This window comes from Pelecanus crispus, chromosome 10 (genome assembly GCF_030463565.1).
Source record: "Pelecanus crispus isolate bPelCri1 chromosome 10, bPelCri1.pri, whole genome shotgun sequence".
Taxonomy (NCBI): Eukaryota; Metazoa; Chordata; class Aves; order Pelecaniformes; family Pelecanidae; genus Pelecanus; species Pelecanus crispus.
In genome coordinates this window covers 24,881,619-24,903,947 of record NC_134652.1, presented here as the reverse complement: position 1 = coordinate 24,903,947, position 22,329 = coordinate 24,881,619, and the positions used below count along the sequence as shown (strand labels likewise).

At 38.4% G+C, this 22,329-nt stretch overlaps 1 protein-coding gene across 3 annotated transcripts in view; it reads right to left on the bottom strand.

The window, feature by feature from the left end:
• Positions 1-1,457: 1,457 nt before the first annotated feature.
• VCL (vinculin) overlaps positions 1,458-22,329 on the bottom strand; it is a 63,691-nt gene continuing 42,819 nt past the window's right edge. For 2 of the 3 annotated variants that reach the window (XM_075717393.1, XM_075717394.1), the window contains 13 exons: positions 20,458-20,611; positions 19,291-19,466; positions 17,886-18,076; positions 14,994-15,193; positions 14,366-14,494; positions 13,173-13,322; positions 12,500-12,608; positions 11,187-11,489; positions 10,467-10,591; positions 9,959-10,144; positions 4,398-4,601; positions 3,635-3,739; positions 1,458-2,928 (listed from right to left, as the gene is read on the bottom strand). In XM_075717393.1, the coding sequence (XP_075573508.1) occupies positions 2,782-2,928; positions 3,635-3,739; positions 4,398-4,601; positions 9,959-10,144; positions 10,467-10,591; positions 11,187-11,489; positions 12,500-12,608; positions 13,173-13,322; positions 14,366-14,494; positions 14,994-15,193; positions 17,886-18,076; positions 19,291-19,466; positions 20,458-20,611 (2,179 nt within the window). In that variant the 3' untranslated portion in view covers positions 1,458-2,781. Of the gene's footprint in view, positions 2,929-3,634; positions 3,740-4,397; positions 4,602-6,802; positions 7,013-9,958; positions 10,145-10,466; positions 10,592-11,186; positions 11,490-12,499; positions 12,609-13,172; positions 13,323-14,365; positions 14,495-14,993; positions 15,194-17,885; positions 18,077-19,290; positions 19,467-20,457; positions 20,612-22,329 lie in introns of all 3 variants that reach the window. The other variant, XM_075717392.1, reaches the window with a different exon arrangement.

Sequence of the window (22,329 nt, the reverse complement as noted above, 5' to 3'; positions counted from 1 at the left end):
CCATTTCATGTTTTCAGAACCTTGTTCGGTGCTACTAGAACAGACCACCATCAGACCGCTGGAAAAGCTCCCATTTTCTCCCACTGGAGCACAGCTTCCAGTAAGTTCTTTAATTACTGGTTTTATGGCCACAAAAGACAGAAACAACTTGTTTTAATCTTCTCCTTTGCACTTTTTTCTGTTCAGAATACATAGAAACAATTGTTCTTTTGCTTTAGTATTTCTGCTGCTTTACCTTTTGCTCTTCTTCTTCTTGTGGTGTTATCCACTGCTCCGTTATCAGTAACACTCACAAGCTGACATTTGTACAAATGCATTTTTATTGTTTTAACAGAACCAAAGAAAGGTTGAAAACATTAGACTATACAATACATTTTGGTTTATAAACAAAGTTTTATAGTGGTAAAACATTTCTAAGTGACATTCATGGTCTTTTTCAAATTTTTGCTGCATTTCAGGTCTGAAGACTAATAGTGTTCAAAAAAGCAGTAATTGCATAAGGTGGACAAGTATCTTAGCGTCTACAAAACAGTTCAAGAACTTATAGCAAACATTCTGGAAGAATATCAAAGGCAACCATAATTCATAACTTTCCTGCAAACATTCCTCAATAAACAAAAAGTGATCTTTGGCATAAACAATTACGTATTAAAGGCATTAGTAATATTGCATTAATATCAGTCAAGCAACTAAACAGTGATGCTAAAAAAAAAACCACCAAAAACACAACTCACAGAGAAGCCTGAATTGGGGGGAGGAAATGTGAGGAGCACTGAAAAGTAATACAGGAAGACTATTTAGAAAATCCCTTAAAAAAAACCCCTACCTATTCAGTGTTACTTACTATTAAATAGAAATTACTACATTACAGTTATGTTAAAGATCTGGTATAAACCAACCAAATGCAAGACATTCAGGTTAAGGCTCTGGCACCCCTTCCTTCCTCTTCCTGTTGCAGGTAATTGCAAGAAGAGAATACAAAGGAAAGATCCTAAGTACCACGTATTTCATAATAGCCAGACAGAAGGAGTGAATTAAAGACGAACATATGCTTTCTCTTGCTAAGGTCAGTTTGAGGCAGATGTATTATAATCAGTTTAACTTCCCTTTTTAGATAACAGTGCAATGAAGGAGGGGCAGAGGGGGGAACGTCCAACTGTAGAGTAACTGTTGCAGACAGGTAAAGGGCAGCTGACCACGTTGGGTGTCTCTGAGCTGTTAAGACTGAGTTTTTCCACAAGGGCACTTCCGTTAAAGGTGGTTTGATCATGCAACAATTGTCAGCAACCTAAGAGGGCGTCATGAGGTCAGTGCTGATCTGGGCAGAAGTCTGCAAGTGTTCCTTGCAAATGTACAGAGACTCATTCCACACCAATAATTCTCCTTTCTGTCAAATGCCAAAAGAGACTATGGAGCACTTAAATGAATGTGTGCGTATACATATATACGCACACACACATATATATTTATACGAAGGCATGTTCAAATATGGAAGGATAAAAGCATCTCAAGTCTATTTTAGTAAGGAGGGAGCAGGGGGAGATTGTGCAGGTTTATTGTTGTGGTTTTGTTTGGGTTTTTCATAAAAGATGCAGTAACACTTTGTTCAATTCACTATTACTAGAACTTGAGAAAGATTTTGAGCCTCCAAACTCCAAACATCAAACACAGTAAAAATATCCTAGTATGTTTAGCATTAGGAACCACCGCTTGCTGGCAGCCATCAGACTACCTAAAAAGGGTTTCATGTCCCTGCAGTGCTTGGGTGTCAAAAAGCTTATACGTTGTTGGAAACAAGGGCAGCGAGACAAAAGGTTGTTTTCAACTGAGTATCTTTTAATTTCTACCTTGAGCAGCTGGAACAACACAGATGGAGGCAAGAAGCAAAAAAGAATAAATTGCACGTGCTCATTTGGGTTTCAAAAGGAATGAGCCAGCATGTGGCATTTTCTGGTTCTGGACATGCAGCTAGCTTAAGAGAACCAGGATTTTTTAGCTTAAAACATTACTGAACTGAACAAGAAGGAAAGAGTTCCATGATTTACGGTCTCCAGCCATAAGGCTCAAGCTGTCAGTGTAACACTAACGCCCACTGCAAAGCATTTCAGCACAGTACAAGAGTTCTGGAATGCCTACCTAGAGGGTGACAGGAGGGAGACAAAGACAGCTCCAGTTTTTGTTAAAGTACTGTTGCCAGGCAAAAATCGAAAGCAAAAAAAATATCATTTTGGACATGGAATTTTTATCGTTAATTTACAACTGTTCTGTTCCCCCGCCCCCCCTTAACTAAAAACCCCACACCTTCCATCATTTCTGCACGGTTTAAGAACAGCCAGCTAAAATCCTGTTTAAAAGTTGAAAGTTTCTATATCAATGATTGTCCCTAAAACCTGCCAAGTAACCAATAGTGTCCTAGGCTCTCAACACAAGCTTAAAGTGAGGTCCATGTTTTATATCATCACATGGAAACTACTGGAATATGCAGTGCATAAATGAAACGTGCTTCTGGGAGTACAGAATTCATGAAGAGAGTCTTCAAAAGCAAAAAAATAAACAATAAGAACTGTCTACTGTCGGAAGCAATTTTGAGGTGTTCGATATCAAATGCGTTCCGAAGACATGTGAAATGCGTTCTCTTGTAATTCATACCCTTAGAATGGGGCATTAGCATAAGCTAATCTTAAGCTCATGTACACAGCACCTTTTGCTGTTAATATATCTCTTCTGTTTCCAAAAAAAGGCATTTTATGTTACAGAAAACAATACTTATGTGGCAAGTGTTTACTGATACCATGGGGTCTTTCTGACCCAGCGAAGAGTGAATCCAGCATCTGTTCTTATCTTAATGGACGCTGCTTCAGCTTCTCTCACAGTTTCCTTCACAGACTGCATGAGATTCTGGGCATTATGAACCAACATCTCAGTTGCCTGTCAAGGAAATGAAAAATTTCGAGCGTATTAGCAAATACCATGTCCAGAACAGTAGCATGGGAACCCATAACGCATGAGGACTCCCAGTGCAAGGATGAAGTCAGTCGATCGCCGACTTAAACGGCACAACTAGTCTCTGGAAACTAGCAAGCGTGATCCTGACTCACAAGACGAGTTTCCCATTTCTCACCGTCTCTTTGTGCAAAATCTGAATAAAAGCTTAGTGTCTTAAAGTAGAGTAATCGCTCCCAGAAGCCCAGAGTGCAGGATTTCGACTGAAAGCAGGCCCTGGGGCGCCCGCAGCACTGCAAGGGGAGCGCGCCGGGCCCTGCGGGAGAGCCGGGGCTCCGCTGCCTCCACCAGGGGGCGCTGCCTCCCCGCCGATGCCCACCCTGCCCCATTCGCAGCAGCAAGCTCTTCCCTTCGCTCGCTTTTTACTCTTAAATCGAGATTAAGAAGTTGCTTGCATAAAAATTGGAGCCAGAGCAGCTTTTTGGCTTGGGAAGTATTGATGTTCCTCTATTAAACTGTAGCTTCGGAGCCAGATGCCAAGGTGCTATACTAAAATTATCTTCACTAAAGAGCTGAGGTAAGCTTCCAAACACGGAGTTCCTAGAGCACATCTGATATTCCATGCTTTATATTTTTTCCCCATAAAACAGATCGACAATTCCCCACGACCATCAATTTTTACACTTCTTACCTGTTCCGACTCTTCATCGCTGATATTAGTTCTGCCCAGCATGGTAGCTTTGACAGTGGAAAGAATTTTGAGTTGTGTGCTGATGGTTGGGATTCGCTCACAGACCTAAGGAACAAAGATGAAAAAAAACACTTCACATTGTAAACTGAACCAATACATTATCTATTGTTTTTTCAGATAAACTATTTTATTTTGTTTTACTGTTACATAAGAATAACCATAGAAGGGATCTTACAACCTTCAAGACTTTCTGACAAATATTGGCACAATACTTGAATCTCATTTTACTTGCTTGGGAATTTTTGGGATGGAGCCAACGTTTTTGCTTGCCTCCAGATATTCCTCGGAGGTCTGCTCGGTTAGGAATGGGATGACGTATATTTGGCTGAGACTGAAAAACTAAGGAGTGTTACATTTCCACTACTATTCCTTGATACAAAGGAATGGGTAGATGAAATACGAAGCAATGCAGACTTAGGACGACCGGTGTTCATAGCACAGTGTTTTTCAAAATGTCTTCAGACACTAGCATCATCCAGTCACCTGTAAACAGATCCTGACTTTACAGAATATATATATGACTATGGGAAGAATATATATATGACTATGGGATCTAAAAACAGACATAGAACTTGACAAAACTTTACAAGCCAAGGAAAGCTACATGATTTACTGCCACAACTCCTGTGCTCACTCACACTGAGAGGAATGGGGCGGGGGGGCGTATTTGAGGCATTTACAAATTAACTCATTAACTCATTACCTGCAAGAGGTTTGTTCTAATGCGCTTGTCAGTGCACTGCTTTGCCACCTCTTTGGCCAATCGAGTGACTTCATCTGATGCTTTAGCAATATCCTTGGCACACTGAATAAGGGCACGCTTGTTTCCGCTACCTCCTCTCACCAGGCGCGACATCTCTGCCATTAGCAGCGCCATTCGTTTAGCAGCAGCAATGATGTCGTTACCCTGAAGAGAACAACATGAGTTAGTGTTCATGCCAGGACAGAAGCTTCACAGAAGTCACAACTGAACAGCGGTCTACGTTTTGGTAGCAACCCTTTCAAGAAGTTAAGGATGGAAGAACCATTTGTGAACACAGAAGAGGTTTCTTCAAGGAACAGGGAAGATCTGTACTAATTATGTGTTTCTGACATTTTTCTTCCTAACGTTCAGGAAAAAAGTTTGCTTCAAAACTGGAAAAGAAGTGGTAAAGATAAGTGTTAGTTTGTCCATGGAACAAGAGTTACTGCTCTGCTGGCTAGGTTTTAAGATAAAGCATGTTATTAGCATGTGAAATTCCAGATTTCCCCCAAAAAAGCTTTTTTTTAAAATTAAAAGTGTGCTAAACAGCTTGTTAAACCAAATAGCACTAATTAAATTGTGTAGTCATAACAGTTGAGTATAAAATTTTCAGTGGCATCTGAAACTGAAGTTGTTAAAGCATCAGCTATGCTGCTGTAACGCTAAAGGATAAATGGAAGAGAATCTGTGACAAAAAATTTTTGTCACTGATAACATGGAAGAGAGATGCAACTATTGCCTTTTTTTTTTTTCCCCCAAGTTATTCCTTGAAAATAGGTTTTCCTGTTTGACAAAATCTCTCCCTTTAAAATAAAGCTTCCAGGAGAGAACTTGATAGTTCAAAAGATAATCCAGTGATATTTCTTACATTAAAATCCAGATTTCTTGTATTAAGTACATCAAAATTAGTCACAGAAATAGTTCCAAGAAGTATTTGTAATGTGAATTAAGTATGACCAAGGTAAAACCATTTCCTAATACACTGTTCCAGAGAGAAACCTAGTGCAAGAAAAAGCAGACCTAGATAATGAATTGTTAGTAGTCTGTTAGTATATTTGGAGTCACCTTTGTAGAAAGTTGTTAGACAGAAGTGAACTATGAAGCATTCCTATTGTGTGGATGAAATATTAGCAGAGTTTAGGTATTAGCACACTCTTTCCTCAGTATAATTCCACAATTAATGACTGATGGAGCTTGGAGCAAAGAGTACACAGCGAGAACCCAACTTCACAAATGTAACCTCTCTCCCTGTGCACATATTTCCACAACTCACTACTAGCAAATTCAAGAAGATATCCCAGACATTTTACAGATACAGGTGACACAAAAAGCTAAACTATTTGTTACTGTGACCTAATAGCTAAACAGTTTGCTAGTACAACCAGTTAGGATGCAAATGACATAACACAAAGCTTTTCCGTGTTTTCATGTAGAAGGGATCAAGAAATTAGGACCAGTGTCATTTACGAAGCCCTCTAACAAGTTATCCAAGCATCAGAATCTGAAAAGGACAAAAACATTTTTAAAGCCCTTTTTATTAAAATAGTTTAGTATATCTATCTAGGTAAATATATACACACACATACATATACATACACACACCCCCTAACTTTTGTTTGTTATGGGACACCAACCTTATTTTTTGCAGCATGCTATAAAAAGTGACCAGTCTTGCGAACATCTGTGCTTAGACAGGAGCGAGAGGCTACTTGTGAATGTCTGAACCTCATGTTAGATTTCCACTGGTTTCATATAAACACAATCTCAATTCAGCAGCTAACAGCATTCAGTGCAGCTTCTTCATAAAAGAATTCTCTCAAGACCAGCATTTGCAATACAGCCAAGTGCAAGCCAGCAGACAGTCAGTCCTCTTCGATAAACACTGCCATACAAAGCCATTCCTTGTTGGCAGGTATTCTAACTGACGGCATCAATGGAGGCAAAGCACAATAGACACGTTAAATGACTTCTTGAACGCTGTATACTCTGCTGTATCTGGAAGTCATTAAGAAACCATTAACCATGGCTTCCCAGGTAGCCCAAATGAATGGAAAAAAAAGAACGGGGGGGAGGGAAGACAACCCCTAGTACAATTTGAAAACTGCCATAACAAAGAAGAACAGGCAGATGCAAAGGGAGAGGAAGCCTTTAAATATTAATAAGTGACCCAAATCAAGCTTCAATTCAGCACTGACAAACAGATCTAGCAAACTTGTGAAGCCACTCTCAGTCCTTAAAACGAAGTGCAGACACACTTATTCATTCAGAATGGCGGGGCCCAGCAGGGATCAAGAGTGATGCAAATGTGTCAGCGTTCCAAATGGCTGGATGCACACGGATCAGTCCCCGGGGAGACTCAGGAGTACCTTACTAGACCACTTGGTTGCTTCCCGATGTAGAGACTGAGCAGCAGCCAGAATGGGCTGGTTAACAGGCTGATTGGTTGGCATTAACAGCAGCTCAGGCTCGTAATCATCTTCAATGTCAGAGGGGAGAGTGAATTCAACATCTGCATCATCCTCCTCATCTATATCTACACCAGCCTCAGCCGCTTCATTAATCACAGTCACATCAGGCTTTGCAGGTGGCAGCAAGGGTGGAGAAACAGGGGACAGTTAGTACCAGAAGCAGAATTTGGTAGAAGAGCATGAACTGAGCTGTTTTAGTGACCAAAACATCCTCTTGGTCTCTCAGGATCTGACAAGACAGCTCTAGGATCAGGTCAGAGGGAGGAAGGGAAGGAATACAAGATTAGCAGAAGGAAACAAACATTTCACCTGTGAACCAAAGTTACCAAAAATATAAAATGGTTACAATTCAAAGATGCAGCAACATTTTTCATCTGAGCATACAGCTTCTACAGACAGAGGCTGACTTGCAGGACAACATTTTTCTGGCAAGACAATGGTGAAATGAATGGATTTTCTGTTTCAATGAAAGCCGTTTGGACTGCATAGAAGCAGGCACAGCAGCTGATGACTGTGGTATTTGTGCAGATCGAAAGCTTTGTATGTATGGAAGCCCATTCACATACATGTGATAAGAAGAGAGAGCAGCAGGATCACAGGAAAACCACAGACACTGCTTGCTGTAAAGGAGGGAAAAAAAAAGTGGAGTGGGGGACACTGTAGAAGTGAGTATTGAAGTACCACAGATAACATGAAAAAGAACAAAACCGGCTTATGAAAGGAGGAGGTGATACTGAATGTTATGAAGGCTACGAATATTACAGTTCTTTAAAAAAGACTGAAACAGAATTAGTAGAATAAGAGAATTATGAAGCATATGATACTGTTTTGCCACAATATGTTGTATCCATTACCTTCAAAAAAAAAAAAAGAAAAAAGAGGATTCGAGGAAATATATTGTGTTAGGGTAGATCCAAGGAAGAGAAGCGGTATAACAATACAGGCATTTATAATACAGCAGCATTTCAATACAAAAATAGTCTGCAAGTTTACTATCTGTGTTTCTTTGACTAAAGCCAAGTGTGATAAGAGTCAAACTACCCTTAGCAAAACTTATGCATTTGCAGCTGTGTTTTGCTTAAGATACGGCCTTTTATAGAAAAAACATCTACACCAAGGGAAACACACAGAAGTTTGGGAAGGAAGTTGGAACTTTTACACTGCCAAATCAACTAATCTTCAAAAGACAACTTCTTTAAGTCTTACTCAAATGAAAAGTTTCCAAATATCCCTCATTCTCTGATTTATCCAAATGAGGGTGAAAGACAGGGAAAGCTAAAACAATAGACAGTGTTCAGTTTGCGCTCCATGAGAAAGATGGAGTACATAAAAGCCCAGAATCCACTCAGTGAAGAGGAGTTTTTTTGTAAAGGAGAAAACACAAATCAATTTTCAGTTCTACAAGAACAAGGAAGGTTATCAAAATTTTAAAGACTAAGTACTTGTGTCCCCGCCATAAGCGTAACACATGGTATAGTACCAGTAGGCTAACGTAATTGGGCAAAAAAGCAGAAGACAGTTGACACAGTCTATTGTGGTTTAGTATGAGCAAGACCTTATATTTCTGTCTTTCCAGGTCTAACCCATATTCCTCAGTAGCACTGTCCATCAATCTTGCTTCCACCCAACAGTCTCTTCAGAGACTACAAAAATGTTTTAATTCTTCCCCAAAAACATACTGTCAGAATAACTGCACTTTTATTGCTAAAATGGGACTGCTAAAAAAGAATTAGAAGGACAAATGCTAGGCTAACTTACTGGTTGGTTGGTCTCAAATTAAAGAAACAGGAATTTAAAAGGTGTTTTATAGTCTACACTAAGCTTAGAGCTCTTTCATAATCAGCAAGGAGTTTTAAGGTCTGCTGCTTGGCTTTGACAAATATTTTGATAGTTGCACTATTTAATTTAGAATGTGTTTAGTATATATAGGTAATTTAGTATGTATACAGTAAAAACATTTTATTACCTGCTATGTATTGTTAAGTCACCCATTTCAGGATTCAAACATCAAAATATTTTTAGGAAGCTGAAATTAAGGCTTTTGGCCCCAAAGCTACCTTCTGAGATGACTACTACATTCCAGTACTATCCCTTTAGTAATATAAATCTGTATTTGGTATATCCAGAAGTACAGGAGGAAATAGAGTTTTTAATCTTATAGAAGAGATACTCAGATTTGCAAGACTTCTTTTGTATTTTTTCAGTGCTTCCAAAACAGACATTCCTTAAGCACAAAGCACTGAAGTTGATTCTGTAAGCTATTCAAGTTTATCTTCTCATTCACCATCTAATTTGGTGGAGAAAAGAGTGGAGATTTTAAAAGCCAAATTCTGGTCTTTAATTTATACCTGTAAAATCTCAGAATTTTACTCAGTTGCTGCCAGAGGAAAAATGTAGCTCTTTGGGGGAAAAAAGTGAAAACCAGAAAAGTTATATTAGCATTTATAAGACTGATGAGTTCACGCTGCTTTGTCATAGCACTGAAATGGTAAGAAAATGAAGGATTTTGGCCTTGATAGAAAGTGTGACTCAGTACAAACAAGAATGAGACCAGGCCATCTATATACAGCCACTTTTCTGATGATAAATGCACCAGATTAACTGCAAAGTAACTTGCAGCTCCTTTCAGAGTTAAGACAAACCAGCTCATGATTCCTGCAGCTGGCATCTGCAAGATCCATACAGACTTTTCAAAGGCACTTAAATATAGCAATCAGCTTGTCAGCTGAGAAAGCCGTAAGTGTTAGTGGCTCTCTAGACAATACTAGCATCAAGGATCACAAACAGCTTAGCATAAAAGGCACATTTGTGTTCACAGAGGTATGTTAATAAAGCATTCTAGGAATTTTGAGTATTAGAACAGTTGACCCTAGTTCACTTCAAACTTGAAAGGGTTTCTAATTCCTCCTACAGCAGTGTTTTTACTATTGTGTCTATAAAAGACTATTCTTTGTCATTGAGGCAACTGTCTTTGGATCAAACACACTGATTCTAAAAAAGAAAAAAAAAATATTATATATTCCTTATAACACAAGATAAATAACAAGCTCTTACCTTGCTAGACCATTTCCGGGCTTCATCATGCAACTGCCTAGCAGCCATCATCATGGGCTGATTAATAGCTTCTCCTGCTTTCTGCTCTGGGAACTCTTCATCCTTTTCTTCAGGTGGTGGTGGTCTGGGTGGGGGAACCTCACCTTCTGGAAGCGGTGGTTTTGGAGGAGCAAGCTCATCAGTCAGCTAAGAACGGGAAAAAACCTTATTCAGTGCAATGAAATAGTACATGGGTTGAGTAAAGGATGGTGTCATGGCAAGACATGATTGCATGAGGTCATGCCTTTTTCCAGTTTTTCAAGTGCTCTGTGTTAAAGAAATACCATGGTTTTAATCTCTTCTTTTGAAAGCTGGATTGGTATTTTTTAGAGTTAAGGCTACTTGTATGCATGGCTGGCTAGACAATGCATTTTATTTCTAAGGAACAAAATATACTCAAGTAATTTCAGTGTGCAATCCACATGGCGGTGACAACTGTGTATTGTATTACAAACTATGCTGCACTTACATGAAGCTGCTCAAGGTCAGGAGGAGGAGGGGGAAAATCTGGTTCCTGAGGCTGGAAGGCTTCTCTGACTTTGGCCACAGCTCCCAGAATTCTGTATCCAGAATCCAAGAAACTCTTCTGCAAACCTGAACAAAAATTCCATTACCAGTTTAACAGTATTCTGTAATATTTAGAACTGCAACACTACCCCAAAAAAATTACTTCTATAACATACTGTGCCAAGTACACATATATATGTAAAAAATTATGTTTAAAAACTACCAAAACGTTTACAGTGGATTTACATGTTTGAACTGTTAGTGTCATATGCAACATGCATATATAATAAAGCCTGGGCTGAGTAATAGTCACTATCAATAGCCAAAGTATCCCCAGAACAACTTTTAGAATAAAAGAAATTAGATAATATTTTCTTATATAAAGTAGTACTACTGATAACTAGTGACAAATACTAGTTCTTCGAAAGATCATGAAATCATGTAATAAACTAGAATGCCGAATCCTCTTCCCTTGAATATGCCAAAGGTCTTTGACCGCATTTTAAAAGAGCGGGATTCAGCAGTTAGTGGTGTGACCTGAATTTCACCATTCTGGGATTTAGTGAACACAAAATTTGCTTAAAAGGGGATACACAGCTGTACAAGACCAAATAAGCACTACTCCACATCATCTTCAGCCAGTAAAAGAAATATATTTGAAATCAGCTGACTTAATCCTTACCAGGATCAGAAATATTTCCTGCCACAGCTTTAGCATCCATTACCATTGGCGATATAGTTTTGCTTAGCTCATCAGAGGCTACTTTAACAGCCTCACGGAATTTAGGGTCTTCTGAATTTTCAACCTCCCGTTTTGCTACCAGTAGGATGCGGTTTGCTCGTCTAGCAATGCTGGTGGCACCAGCTACCAGCATCTGAGGTTGAATATTGGCCATCGCAACTTTACATTTATCAAGATCTTTCTTAATAGCCTCTTCTGATGCATCCAACAGAGATTTAGTATCAATGGCTTCATCCACCAACCCTAGAATGAAAGGTAAACACATTAATATTCTAGTTTCATCTGTGGAAAGGGATATTTGGTATTCCAGAGCCTGTTCACAGCCAGAAAAGTAAGTGTTTCCAAACTGGGGGGGGGGGGGGGGGGGGGGAAGGCAGACGGGGGCATGGAAGTTAGACCAAATGTCTGCAGTTTTACTTCTGATTAGGTGGTACCTGTATCACAGTAACCGTGGTCAGACTTGCTCCCACTAATGGCATCCCAAGCTCTTATTCATCTAACATGGAATATTGCTTGAGTCAAGAACTGGCTTACACAGTACGTGCAACAGAGCTTCCTTCCTCCCACCAAATTTCTTTAATCATATTCAGTACTTTTTAAACCTCCCCCATTCATTCGAAAGGCAATATCCCTCTGGCTGTGCTTTTACTTAAGGATGGTATACAGTGACAAAGCAGTAAGATTTAAGATACCCACGATTTAATTATGGGGGTGGAGAAGGAGGTAGTATACAGTCAGGAGATTAGCAGACCAGTGCAAAGGATCTGCGCTCTTTGGAAAGACTGAAACATTTAAGCATCTCAGCAAGACTCAGTAGATCAGTAGCTTTGTTTTATTCACTGCTTTCAGCAAGCTGTTACATCATTTTAAACATGTTTTCTTGCCCCCCCTTAATTATTTGTCCTCATTCAACATGCCAAGATTACATAGAAAAAACCTCAAGTTGCTACAGTGATACATTGCTAGAATAGCAATCACAATAAAAAAACAATGGTATTCTGGTTTTCCCACAAAAGAACTAAAGCCAAATTTGCTCCCTTGCAGTTCAAAATTAACACCTATGAATCAAGGTGTTTTGTATATGCTGTAACATATACCTATTTCTGGAGTCAGAGAGCACATTCCCACTTCTCTATTTTTAATGAGTCATTACTCTTATGCATGTTTCATCAATCCAAACAGAATGGGGAAAAAAAAATCTATACCAGCTAGTTAGCCACAAGTATAATCTTCAACAAAAATTCCTACTTTACCTGTCATTTTTTCTACATTATCAATCCATTGGTTTTTCATGGTCTCAAAATGTTCATAAGCAGCTTGATTTCCAGGATTTCTCAGGAGGATACGAGCAGCTGATACTACCTGCCAATGGAAAACATTTTTAATTATGGAAGCATCAGTATATAACAGCTTCACACATATTCCTGAAAATACACTTATTTTTCAGGACTGGGTGTGTAGCTCGTCATTTGGCATACTAGTTCATTAGTTCTAGTTCAACATCTAGCTACTTGAAGATTTACAATGCTTCTGAATTTCTTGGTACAAATAAGTTTTTCTCGAACTTCAATTACATGCTTATATATCAAAAACTGTTTATCATTTAAAAAACACTTCTTGAAAGCACTGAAGTATGTTCATTAAAGAGCATTTTTTCCACTTACGTATTTTACTAAGCCTCAAAGTAATTTTGTTTCAAGGAAGAGTCACTAACTTCTGTGCAAAAGTTGAAGAGTAAGACATGTCATTTAATCAGTTTGTTCTACTTGGTATCATATACACAAATATTTGCCATTCCCCTTTTAAGTGTCAGCACTATGTTCCTTGCTGGTATTAACATCTTTCTCTGATAGCAGAGGCATAAAGAAAATTCCACAGAAGTCGTCCCAGCCCTTTTAATAGCCCTTTGAGACTAAGGAAGCAAACCTGTGGGGTAAGTTCCCTGGCTGATTTCACTGTTGCTTGAATGCCCTCCACAGTAGTTTTATTTGCAGTTCCAACTGCAGCTGCTTTTTCTGCTGTAGCTCCCAGCCTAGCAGCATGGTTTTCAAAGTTTGCTGCTCTTTCATCAAATACCTAGTTGTCAGAAGAGAGACAAAAAACACATTAAAAAAGCCTAACTTCCCAAAAGAATACATAATTTCTTCAAAGTGTCAAATACCAGAGACGCCTTCATAACATTCACCCTTAATGCATCTCCTGAGAGGTTGCAACAGGACACAAAAGCTTTGAAGCTATTTTTTTTTTTTAATCTTTGCATTACTGGACTTTCTTCTTTACTAACTCATCTGGGCAACAAAGGATACTACCACACTTTACAGCTTTGAGGTATTAAGTACACTAATTCCTGATGACTACTGCTGTAACAAATACTGTCTTAAAACTATTGTAGCTCACAGACATTAATCTTCAAACCCATAATCCAAAAGTAACTATATTTGGAAGATAAATATGGGGTTTTACCCTAAAAAATTGAAGCTTCACGTTGGAAGAAAAAAAATCCCTCCTTCCACAACCCTTAGTTATTCAAGGCACAGAATACTTTGACAAAAAGGTATCCCGTCAAAGCTAAATTCCCCAAGGCCTTGGGAATCATTTTGAACATGTTCAAATCAACTAGCCAAATAGAGCTGCCAGCCACAGAGTTTTAGATACTTCACATACAGCCAGTAGCTTTGAAGTACAGGAAACATCATACAGCAGAAGAACAGGTTAAATCTGTTGATCAATTTTGGCACAAATTTGACTATTTTATTCAGCTTATATAACGTTGAGATATACAATCCACTAACTAGGGTGTCAGTGACTTTTGCACAAGAATTTTTAGCAAGCTGAAGGCAACATGGTACAAACATCATAGGGAGAAATCTTTGCCATTTACTGAAGTCAGGGACAATACAGTTTCCAGGCATATACAGCACAATTTGCAATCTCCAAGAGTCCAGAGAATGGACATGACATGACAATCATTTATGCTGTCAGACTTAATAAGCACATACCACAAGCTTGAGGGGAAAAAGAAAAAAAAAAAAAGATTCATTTTTCCAAGTAACAACTCAGGTAAAATTAAACAATAACTGAAGTGTCACTTGGGAAAAAGACCACCTGGGTATACTTGCCTCATCTCTATTGGGAGCATCAGAAGGAGCAGTGGCTGCTACTGCTAACAATTTAATAGGAGTTGTTGTGTCACTAAAAACATCAGAAACCTCTTGGGTCATTGCCTCTTGCATCCGTGTTTTAAGATCCTTAAAAAAAAAAGTAAAATTATTAGCATATGATATAGGAATATTAAGTTTGTAGGGATTCAAATCCATAAAACCTCTTCTTGAAAAAAAAGCTCATTACAATGGCAGCCATTAAGATAAAATAATCTTAAAAGCATGATCAATTAATCACTTTTTACACAATTTGAGATACCAGAAATTTACATACCACTCCTTGAAGCAGCATCAGAAGCTATGAACAGCACAATTTGAGACCCTGCCCCTCAATTTGCAATGCGTACTATTTTCTTTTAAAATGAGACATTGGTTTTACCTCTAAATTGTTCATTTGGAATTAATCCCTACGGCATGATATCAAGAACTTTGCAGAAAGTTTGCTTAAAGCATCTCAGCTAAACCAACAGTTTTTTTTGCCATACTTTTGTTTTTATTGATGCCTCCCACACACAGGCACTTTATCAAAGGAGTACAAATATTTCAGCATATTACACATCTCACTGCACAAGAGCAGATTGTTTACCTTCAGTGAGTCCTGAAGCTGAGCAGCAATTGCCCGGGCCTGAGGAGATTCTCCCTCCCCTCTTGCTGCAAGGTCAGCTAGCTGAGCAGCCAGCTGGTCTACACGGTCACATTTAGCAAGCAGGTCTTGACGATAAGGTCCCATCATGACATTGGCTAAACGGCGACCTTCTGCAACCAGACCCCGAATTGCTGCCTGGCCTACAGTGGAAGAAGTCCCATTGCATTAACATCCAGTGGAACAAAAAACTGAAAGCATAAATCAGATGCACTATGAAGTAAGTGACATTTCAGAATTCTTGGGTTTATAAGAACACCTTTCTAGGCAGTGGAAAGGATCTTCTGCAGTTTATCATTAAGTAATTGGAGTTCAAACCCATAGAGGAACTCAACTCTCGCCAGTTTCTTTTTGCTTATTACAGCAACTCTGGCTAGAGGTGCATCCTTTTTAACTAGAGTGGCCAGACAGAGTTAACCGTTACAGCTGTCAGGTATTCCTACAGAACTAATCTGTTGACTCCAACAGAAAGTACTTGCAAATTCCAAGTATTGCCATTCATCTTCACATCATTGGAAGTCATTACAAGATGAGCAGGAAGAGGGGGAGAAAAGCCAAGTAGAAAACAAATAAAAAGCAGAATACCCCCTCCCAGGATTCCAGAAATCATGGGTAAGAAGTGGCAAGTGTTCAGGATATGGGCGGGAGGGAGGTAGTGGAGGGGAGGTGGTGGAATCCTTATAAAGCCTCCACAGTGTGTCAAAAAGTTTTTCTATTTTTAGCGTGGGTGATTTCCCTCATTCACTTACAGAAGTTTCCTGTTCTTTCACAAGAATATGCTCCTCAATACAGTAGTAATTCTCCTTTTAAAAGGAGTCATCGTATATTAAGTCCTTTAAAGACCTACTGAAGAATCATTTTAAGCCATTGCTAACACACAAGTAATCCAAGTTCACGATCAAGCTCAAAACTACTTAGAAGGATGTTGTCACAGGACCTGACTCTCCAGGAACCACTTCAGCACTGCCACCGTCATTTCAGAAAGCTTATTAGTGTAGCTACGTTTGGTGCTGTTGGACTGTGCCAAAATACTTTCTAATTGTTGTTATGCAGAAGTCAAGTGGAGCCAAGCAAGTAGACATCACACACCAGTTTAGTATTTCAATACATCTTGCCTAGTTTGTATCTGCCAATTAAAGTACTTTAGCCATCACTTAGCTAGGATAATTCGTAATATGACTGCATGTAAGTATTTGTAGCAGCTAACACCACTGAAGTGGCTCACGTGTTTATAAAATAAAATACACATTCTGCCTTCTTACTTCAAAATTCAGTTTGTGCTTCACTTGAAGCACTAGCCTGGGATAACTGCAAACACACCAAGTTATTTGTGACATGGTCATTACTACTGCAGAGAACACTGAAGTATTTTCACATTATCACAGCACTGAAAATACCATGCCAAATTCTACCAGAAGTGCTGTCCAGACTGAAGAGAGCACATATCTGATTTATATTCTTAATATACCTTTCCTATAAGCACCCTGACAAGGGCCAATGCAAGTGAAAGACATTTAAATGAAAAAAATTGAACAATTACATCATGTTACAACTAGAATTTTTCTTCATTAAACTAGAAACATTAAAGTTATAGGACATGCAACATCTTGCATCTCTACACACATTTTTGTCATATTTATTACTACAGCAATTGATTAAATTCTGTATTATGTATCCAGTGTTGAGAAATTTCAGTTATTTCAGGAAGCTTTCAGTATGTATGCAAGCCTCATGATTAACTAGGCACTTACAGACTGCAAGCAGGATTAGAGTTACCTTTGTTTCTTTTGAATTAAAAATAAAAAGTTTAGGGTTTGTGCTTCTTTGAGCCAAGCACCTCACAGGTTACTATGTTCAAGAGAAACATTGAAGTTAGGAAGGTTTTCAGCCACCTCCAAAATATCTCATTAGACCTATCTATTGCCTTCTTGGTCATCTCGTTCGGTGTGCAATTTGGTCATCAGAAAATGTCAAAACATGGAACTCCACAATTCTGTTTAAAATATTGCATATAAATTTGCACTTCACACGTGTCCAAGCTATCAACATCACTAAATCTTTAATTCAAGGATCTGTCATTGGTTATTCACAAAACAGAGGTTATCTTGACAGATAGGGAAAAGTGTGAGAAAGAGGTGTTAAAGGTCTGCAGTTATACTACTTATAAGGCACATTTCTACTCAGTTGCACTGTTCAGATGTAACTGCACTGCTCAGACTTAACTGCTACAGCAAAACTACTGAACCCAGTTTTCAAGCTTCATCCACCTCCTTGCAATAGCATCAGAAGCATCTAAAGAAGAAATTTCAGAAATGGTGTACAATAAGCTCTCAGTAGAGCAGCTCCTGAACCATAATTATATGACCACTGATAGCACACTTGGATTCTCAGATCACCTTTCTCTTTGACTAAGCAGCATTCTCCCCAGATAACCCAGAAACCATGTAAGAAATTATATTTTTAGGTCAAGTTTATGAATGTTTTTCTCCTCTCTGAAGGACTTAATCACTCAATTTGCTGGAGTAGGTATAAATTCAAATTTGACATACTATGTTTGCATGATAAGAGCAAGGAGCAGTCTAAAGTTTGTCTGTTCTACAGCACACTTTCTCCTATTCTTCACCAAAGTTGTGCTTTCAAGAAGACAAAGAGAATCGTGGGCCAGCTCAACTCAATAATATTGTAGCCAGGACTTGACCACAAACTGCAGGTCTCCACATCAGTGAAGAGATTCCATGCATCCTCAGCATCCCAGGAGCAGTAGTTTGAGTCATAAAAATTACTAACAAGTTTAACCATAAAACTGCGGGGAGACAAGCACACGGAACCACTTACCTACTCCCCGATCAGCCACGGTAGGATTGTCTATCCACCTTTGAGCTTGCTCAATCTTGCCCTCCAAATGGACAGCTGCTTTAACTGGCCTAGTATTTGCTACAGCCCTGTTTGTTTTGGACTGTAAATTCTGAAGTGATGTAGCAATTTGCTTAGCCAATGCACGGGCCTCAGGAGAGTCACCTTTCCCACTAAGGATTAAAAAAAAAGTATAGTCATACAAAGATCATTTACAGCTAGTCCCAAATTCAGTAGGAAGACACAATGAAAGGTACTTCATCCTTTCAAGTAAGGTTAAATTTGACACTTGGGTCTCACAGCAAATAACGCAGATCTGTCATCCATAAATCCCCACCTCACACTTCTCTGCTGTGGCACCTGGATATTACATATGTTCAGCACAGCACTGAGGTGGAGGAAGGCACAGTACTGTCATTGATAATACTGATGTATGACTTTGATTTCCCATACTCATGGCTGTCTTATGAGCAACTGCAATTATGCCACACAGATTACAAGCAGAAAAGTAAGCAGCAGACCCAAGGCTATATATAAACTTGAAAAGAGGTATCACATTAGCTACTGCAGGTCTTAAATAACAAGAAAAACTTGATTAAAGTGTCTAGTGAAGAAAGAAAAGTATTTATCTCCATATTGCAACTGGCCATAGATGAAGATCACAATTTATACAATAACTGTTTCTCCGCTTCATTCTCAAGCATCCTCTTTGCAAACCTGATACAGAAATACCATTTGCAGCTGAGCACTGAACCCAGGGTAACAGGGTTTACTGAAACTCTTATCTTTTATATAGTTTGCTGTTACAGCTTAGAACACTGATGCTGACTGAAGTGCTAGATATTCTACCTTGCCATTTAGTGAACTGCTTAGCAAAAAACAGTGATGACATTTGTCTGTATAAACAAATTCCACATTATCTCATTCCTTTGAAGTGCTTTGACAGTACTAAGGAGCTCACTTTTGGCTTCAGTTTGCTGTCAAATATTCCATAGGCAGTGTAAAGAAAATATTTTCTAGGTAATACAACTCTAGTTACAACTCTTTTTTTTTTTTTTGAGGAAGATAGAATAGTGCAAGTTGCGCTTTGGGATAGAAATCACTAGGTTGAAGCATTAAAAAGGATACCATATTTTATAAATTATATTTTTTAAAAGATGTTAAAAGGCTAGCTTCCCCCCCGGGAACAGAACAATTCCTCACATTCAATTTCATTCAATTTTTACTAAATGCAGGATAGAAACTCAGAAGGATAAGATGTCCATTCCCAGTTCTTGAAGGAAAATATATTCCCCAATTAATCATCAATATTCTGATTTTGCTCAGCACTTTGAACTGCAAATGAAATGCATTCAAATAAATTAATTGTCATAAAACTAATACATACTGTCGCCGCAGATCTGACAGCTTAGCTGTCAAAGCAGAGATTTCCCCCAAGGAACGAAGGATATCATCTCTTTCTTTAGGCTCCTCACACAATTCTGCAACTTTCCTTGCTTCAGCCATAATTCCCCGAATATGCTCTTCTCCTTCACTGCCCCCATTAGGATCCGCAAGCCAATTCTTAATAGAAAGAAATTATGTATGAGTGAAGATAAACAGTAATATTATTTCTAGAGACTTTTAAACAGAAATAAAAGTCAATACAGCTTTCAAAATGTTATTTAACAGAAAATACTTTTCAAAAAGCAATTTCTGTTTATTAGATACCATGAACTTCTATTGTCTGGCAGATTTTCTGTTTCGAGAAAGATGTCAAACTACATGAAGTCTACCTACAGATTTTACATCCCAACGTTTGCCAATAGTATTTTTCAGAAGTAAAATTTACCTAGTGGCTTTAGACACTCATAACCTGGCTTTAAGAAAAAGGAAAACAAATTCTCTTGTGCACACCCTGGCATTCTTTACAGAGCTCTTCCTAAAAGGTTTCATTATCATTTGAGATATATATATAATATTAATGTATATTTTTAATTATATACACATACACACACTTAGATAGGGTATGTATAAAATATATAAGGTTCATTATTTGATGACCATCCTTATCACTGGGTAATAGCCTGACCATTGAGGGAGATTTTAACAGTAAAAAAAGAAACTAAACTAAAAGAAAAAGTAGTCTCATTAACATGGTTCTGCTTTTGTCATGAAGTTCTAAATCCTGAACTCCACTCCCAAAGCAGAGCCCAAGGAAAGGGCTCTGGTTTTACCCACAGGTAATCTGTGCAGTCTGAACTCCTCTACGCTTTTCTTCAATAAGATCAGCTTACGTCCAAATTTAGGGCACTTCCTCATTTTAATTTTACAACCCTGAAATTTTTAGAAATGCTAAAAAATAATAAAAAAGAATGTTGTAAGCTGTAGCAATACTCACAGCACCCTGTAAATTACTGAATTTAAGCTTTTTCTGTGTCAAAAGCAAGTATCCCCTACACGTTCTTCATAACAAGTAACTGTGTTTGGAAACAACTACAATAGTTCAGTATAACAGCTCTAAGAGCAGTAATGTAATCATGTTCTGAAGTATTTATGAAATCATTAGTGGTACCTGAGCAGCATCAATCTTCTTAGCAATTGCCTGCTTAGAATTTGTCATGGCCTCCAATTTGCGGGCTGCATTCTCCACTTTTGCAGTGAGCAAATCCAGGCCTTGTGACACCTGCTGCGCTTTCTGCATAGCCATGGGCGTAGCACCTTGTCCTCTGCCCAAGACAAAAGAGCATCACAGATTCAGCCCAGGACTGAACAAGGCTCTTTTCTAATGAAGAGACAACAAAACTGTTTATGAGCATTCCCAGTAATTATTGCAAGAGATACAGTATTCAGATTTTTTTTCCTGAGGGTAAAAAAAAAAAAAACCTTGAAGAGGAACACCACAACAAGAAGAGTTTAAAACTAAGAGCATATTTTCCCCTTTCCAGAATTTGACATTTAGCATCCTCAGAAGAATGAACATCTTTTAAGTGTCACAAAGTAAGGCTATTTGAGGATACAGTTCCATTAAAGTATCCAGGGCAAGGCCTGTATAGATTGCGGCAAGTCAGTCAGAACCTGCAGGAGTTATGTCTTACCATACCTAAGTGAGAACAGCAAGTTTGTAAGTGAAAATAAGACATCTTAGTTGCCTCAATCATGTTGACAAAGTAGAGTAAAGGTCATGGGCTATTGGTAAGACTTCTTAATGGTGAAAAGAATACTGGCAATACAAATTTACAGGACTGCAGAAAACAGTTTGCAGCGCTACCACTGTTTGTTCAAATGCTTAGGAGTTAAAAGTTGGATAGAAAGATTACTTCAAGTACATATGCATGAGAACATTAGTTTTGCATAAGAAATCTCATACTCCATTCCAAAATAACCTGACTACTGGAAAGCTTTTTGAGCATGTTAACTCTATCAAACTACTAACTTTAAAAAGACCATAGTAAGTGGAAGGATGACAAGCACGCTACTGAGATGCTAAGGTGTATTTACACAGTCAGGCCAGCATCAAGATACATTTCCTTATACCTTATTTCTCACAGGCTGAGTTGAATTTATTTACATATTAAACCAGCATATAAATTAACGCATTAGTTAGTAAATCTTAGTCCTGTCTCTTCCTCTACCTCTAGAATTTCAAACCATACACAGCTGACACCAGCCGCTGCTTTACACAGAGAGTAAGAGTTTAGCCTAATTTCTAATGCTCTGTGCAAAAAACTGGTACAAAGAAACTCTTACATTCTCTCAGGTCCATCAGCTGGAAATCCAAGTGAGGATAAACTAAAGCCAGCTTCTCATCCACTACCACTATTATAGCTAACATACATCTCTTCAGTGACAACATAACCAATATTTTTGAATTTTGGCCTTTTTAGCCTTTATATAGCAAACTGTCAACTCTTCATAGAAATAACTTATAGAAATATTCTAAGCCTGTGCACATATCGCAACACTTCAGAGCCTGGCAGTCTACGGATTTAAAGTGATGGCAGGGAATTTGTTCTTAAGGTAACTCAAAACACTGTTCTCCAAATAATTTGCATTGGCTCACTTCCTGCACTTCACTAGGGCCTTAAGTCAGAAGCAGCGCTTATTTTACCTAAAAGTGCTTTTTTGGGGGTTTTTTGTTGTTTGTTTGTTTTTTCAAATAAAAAAGCTCCTAACTTGTATAGCTTTTTCTGACAATTTGGAAGACGCATTAACATTTAGGAGAAAATATTATACCACAAAACCATTACCTGTATCCCTAATGGATTGTAATTAATAGCTTTCTGGGGATTCCGGGTGGGGTATTTGGGGGGGGGGGGGGGGGGGGGGAATGTTACAACAGAATAAAGAAACCAATGTTAGAGCACTCTAGCTTAACTATTTAATACACTGACAATCAGTTGAAAAATTCCTTATACTCAAAGGAAACTGGGTTACAGTGTTCAAA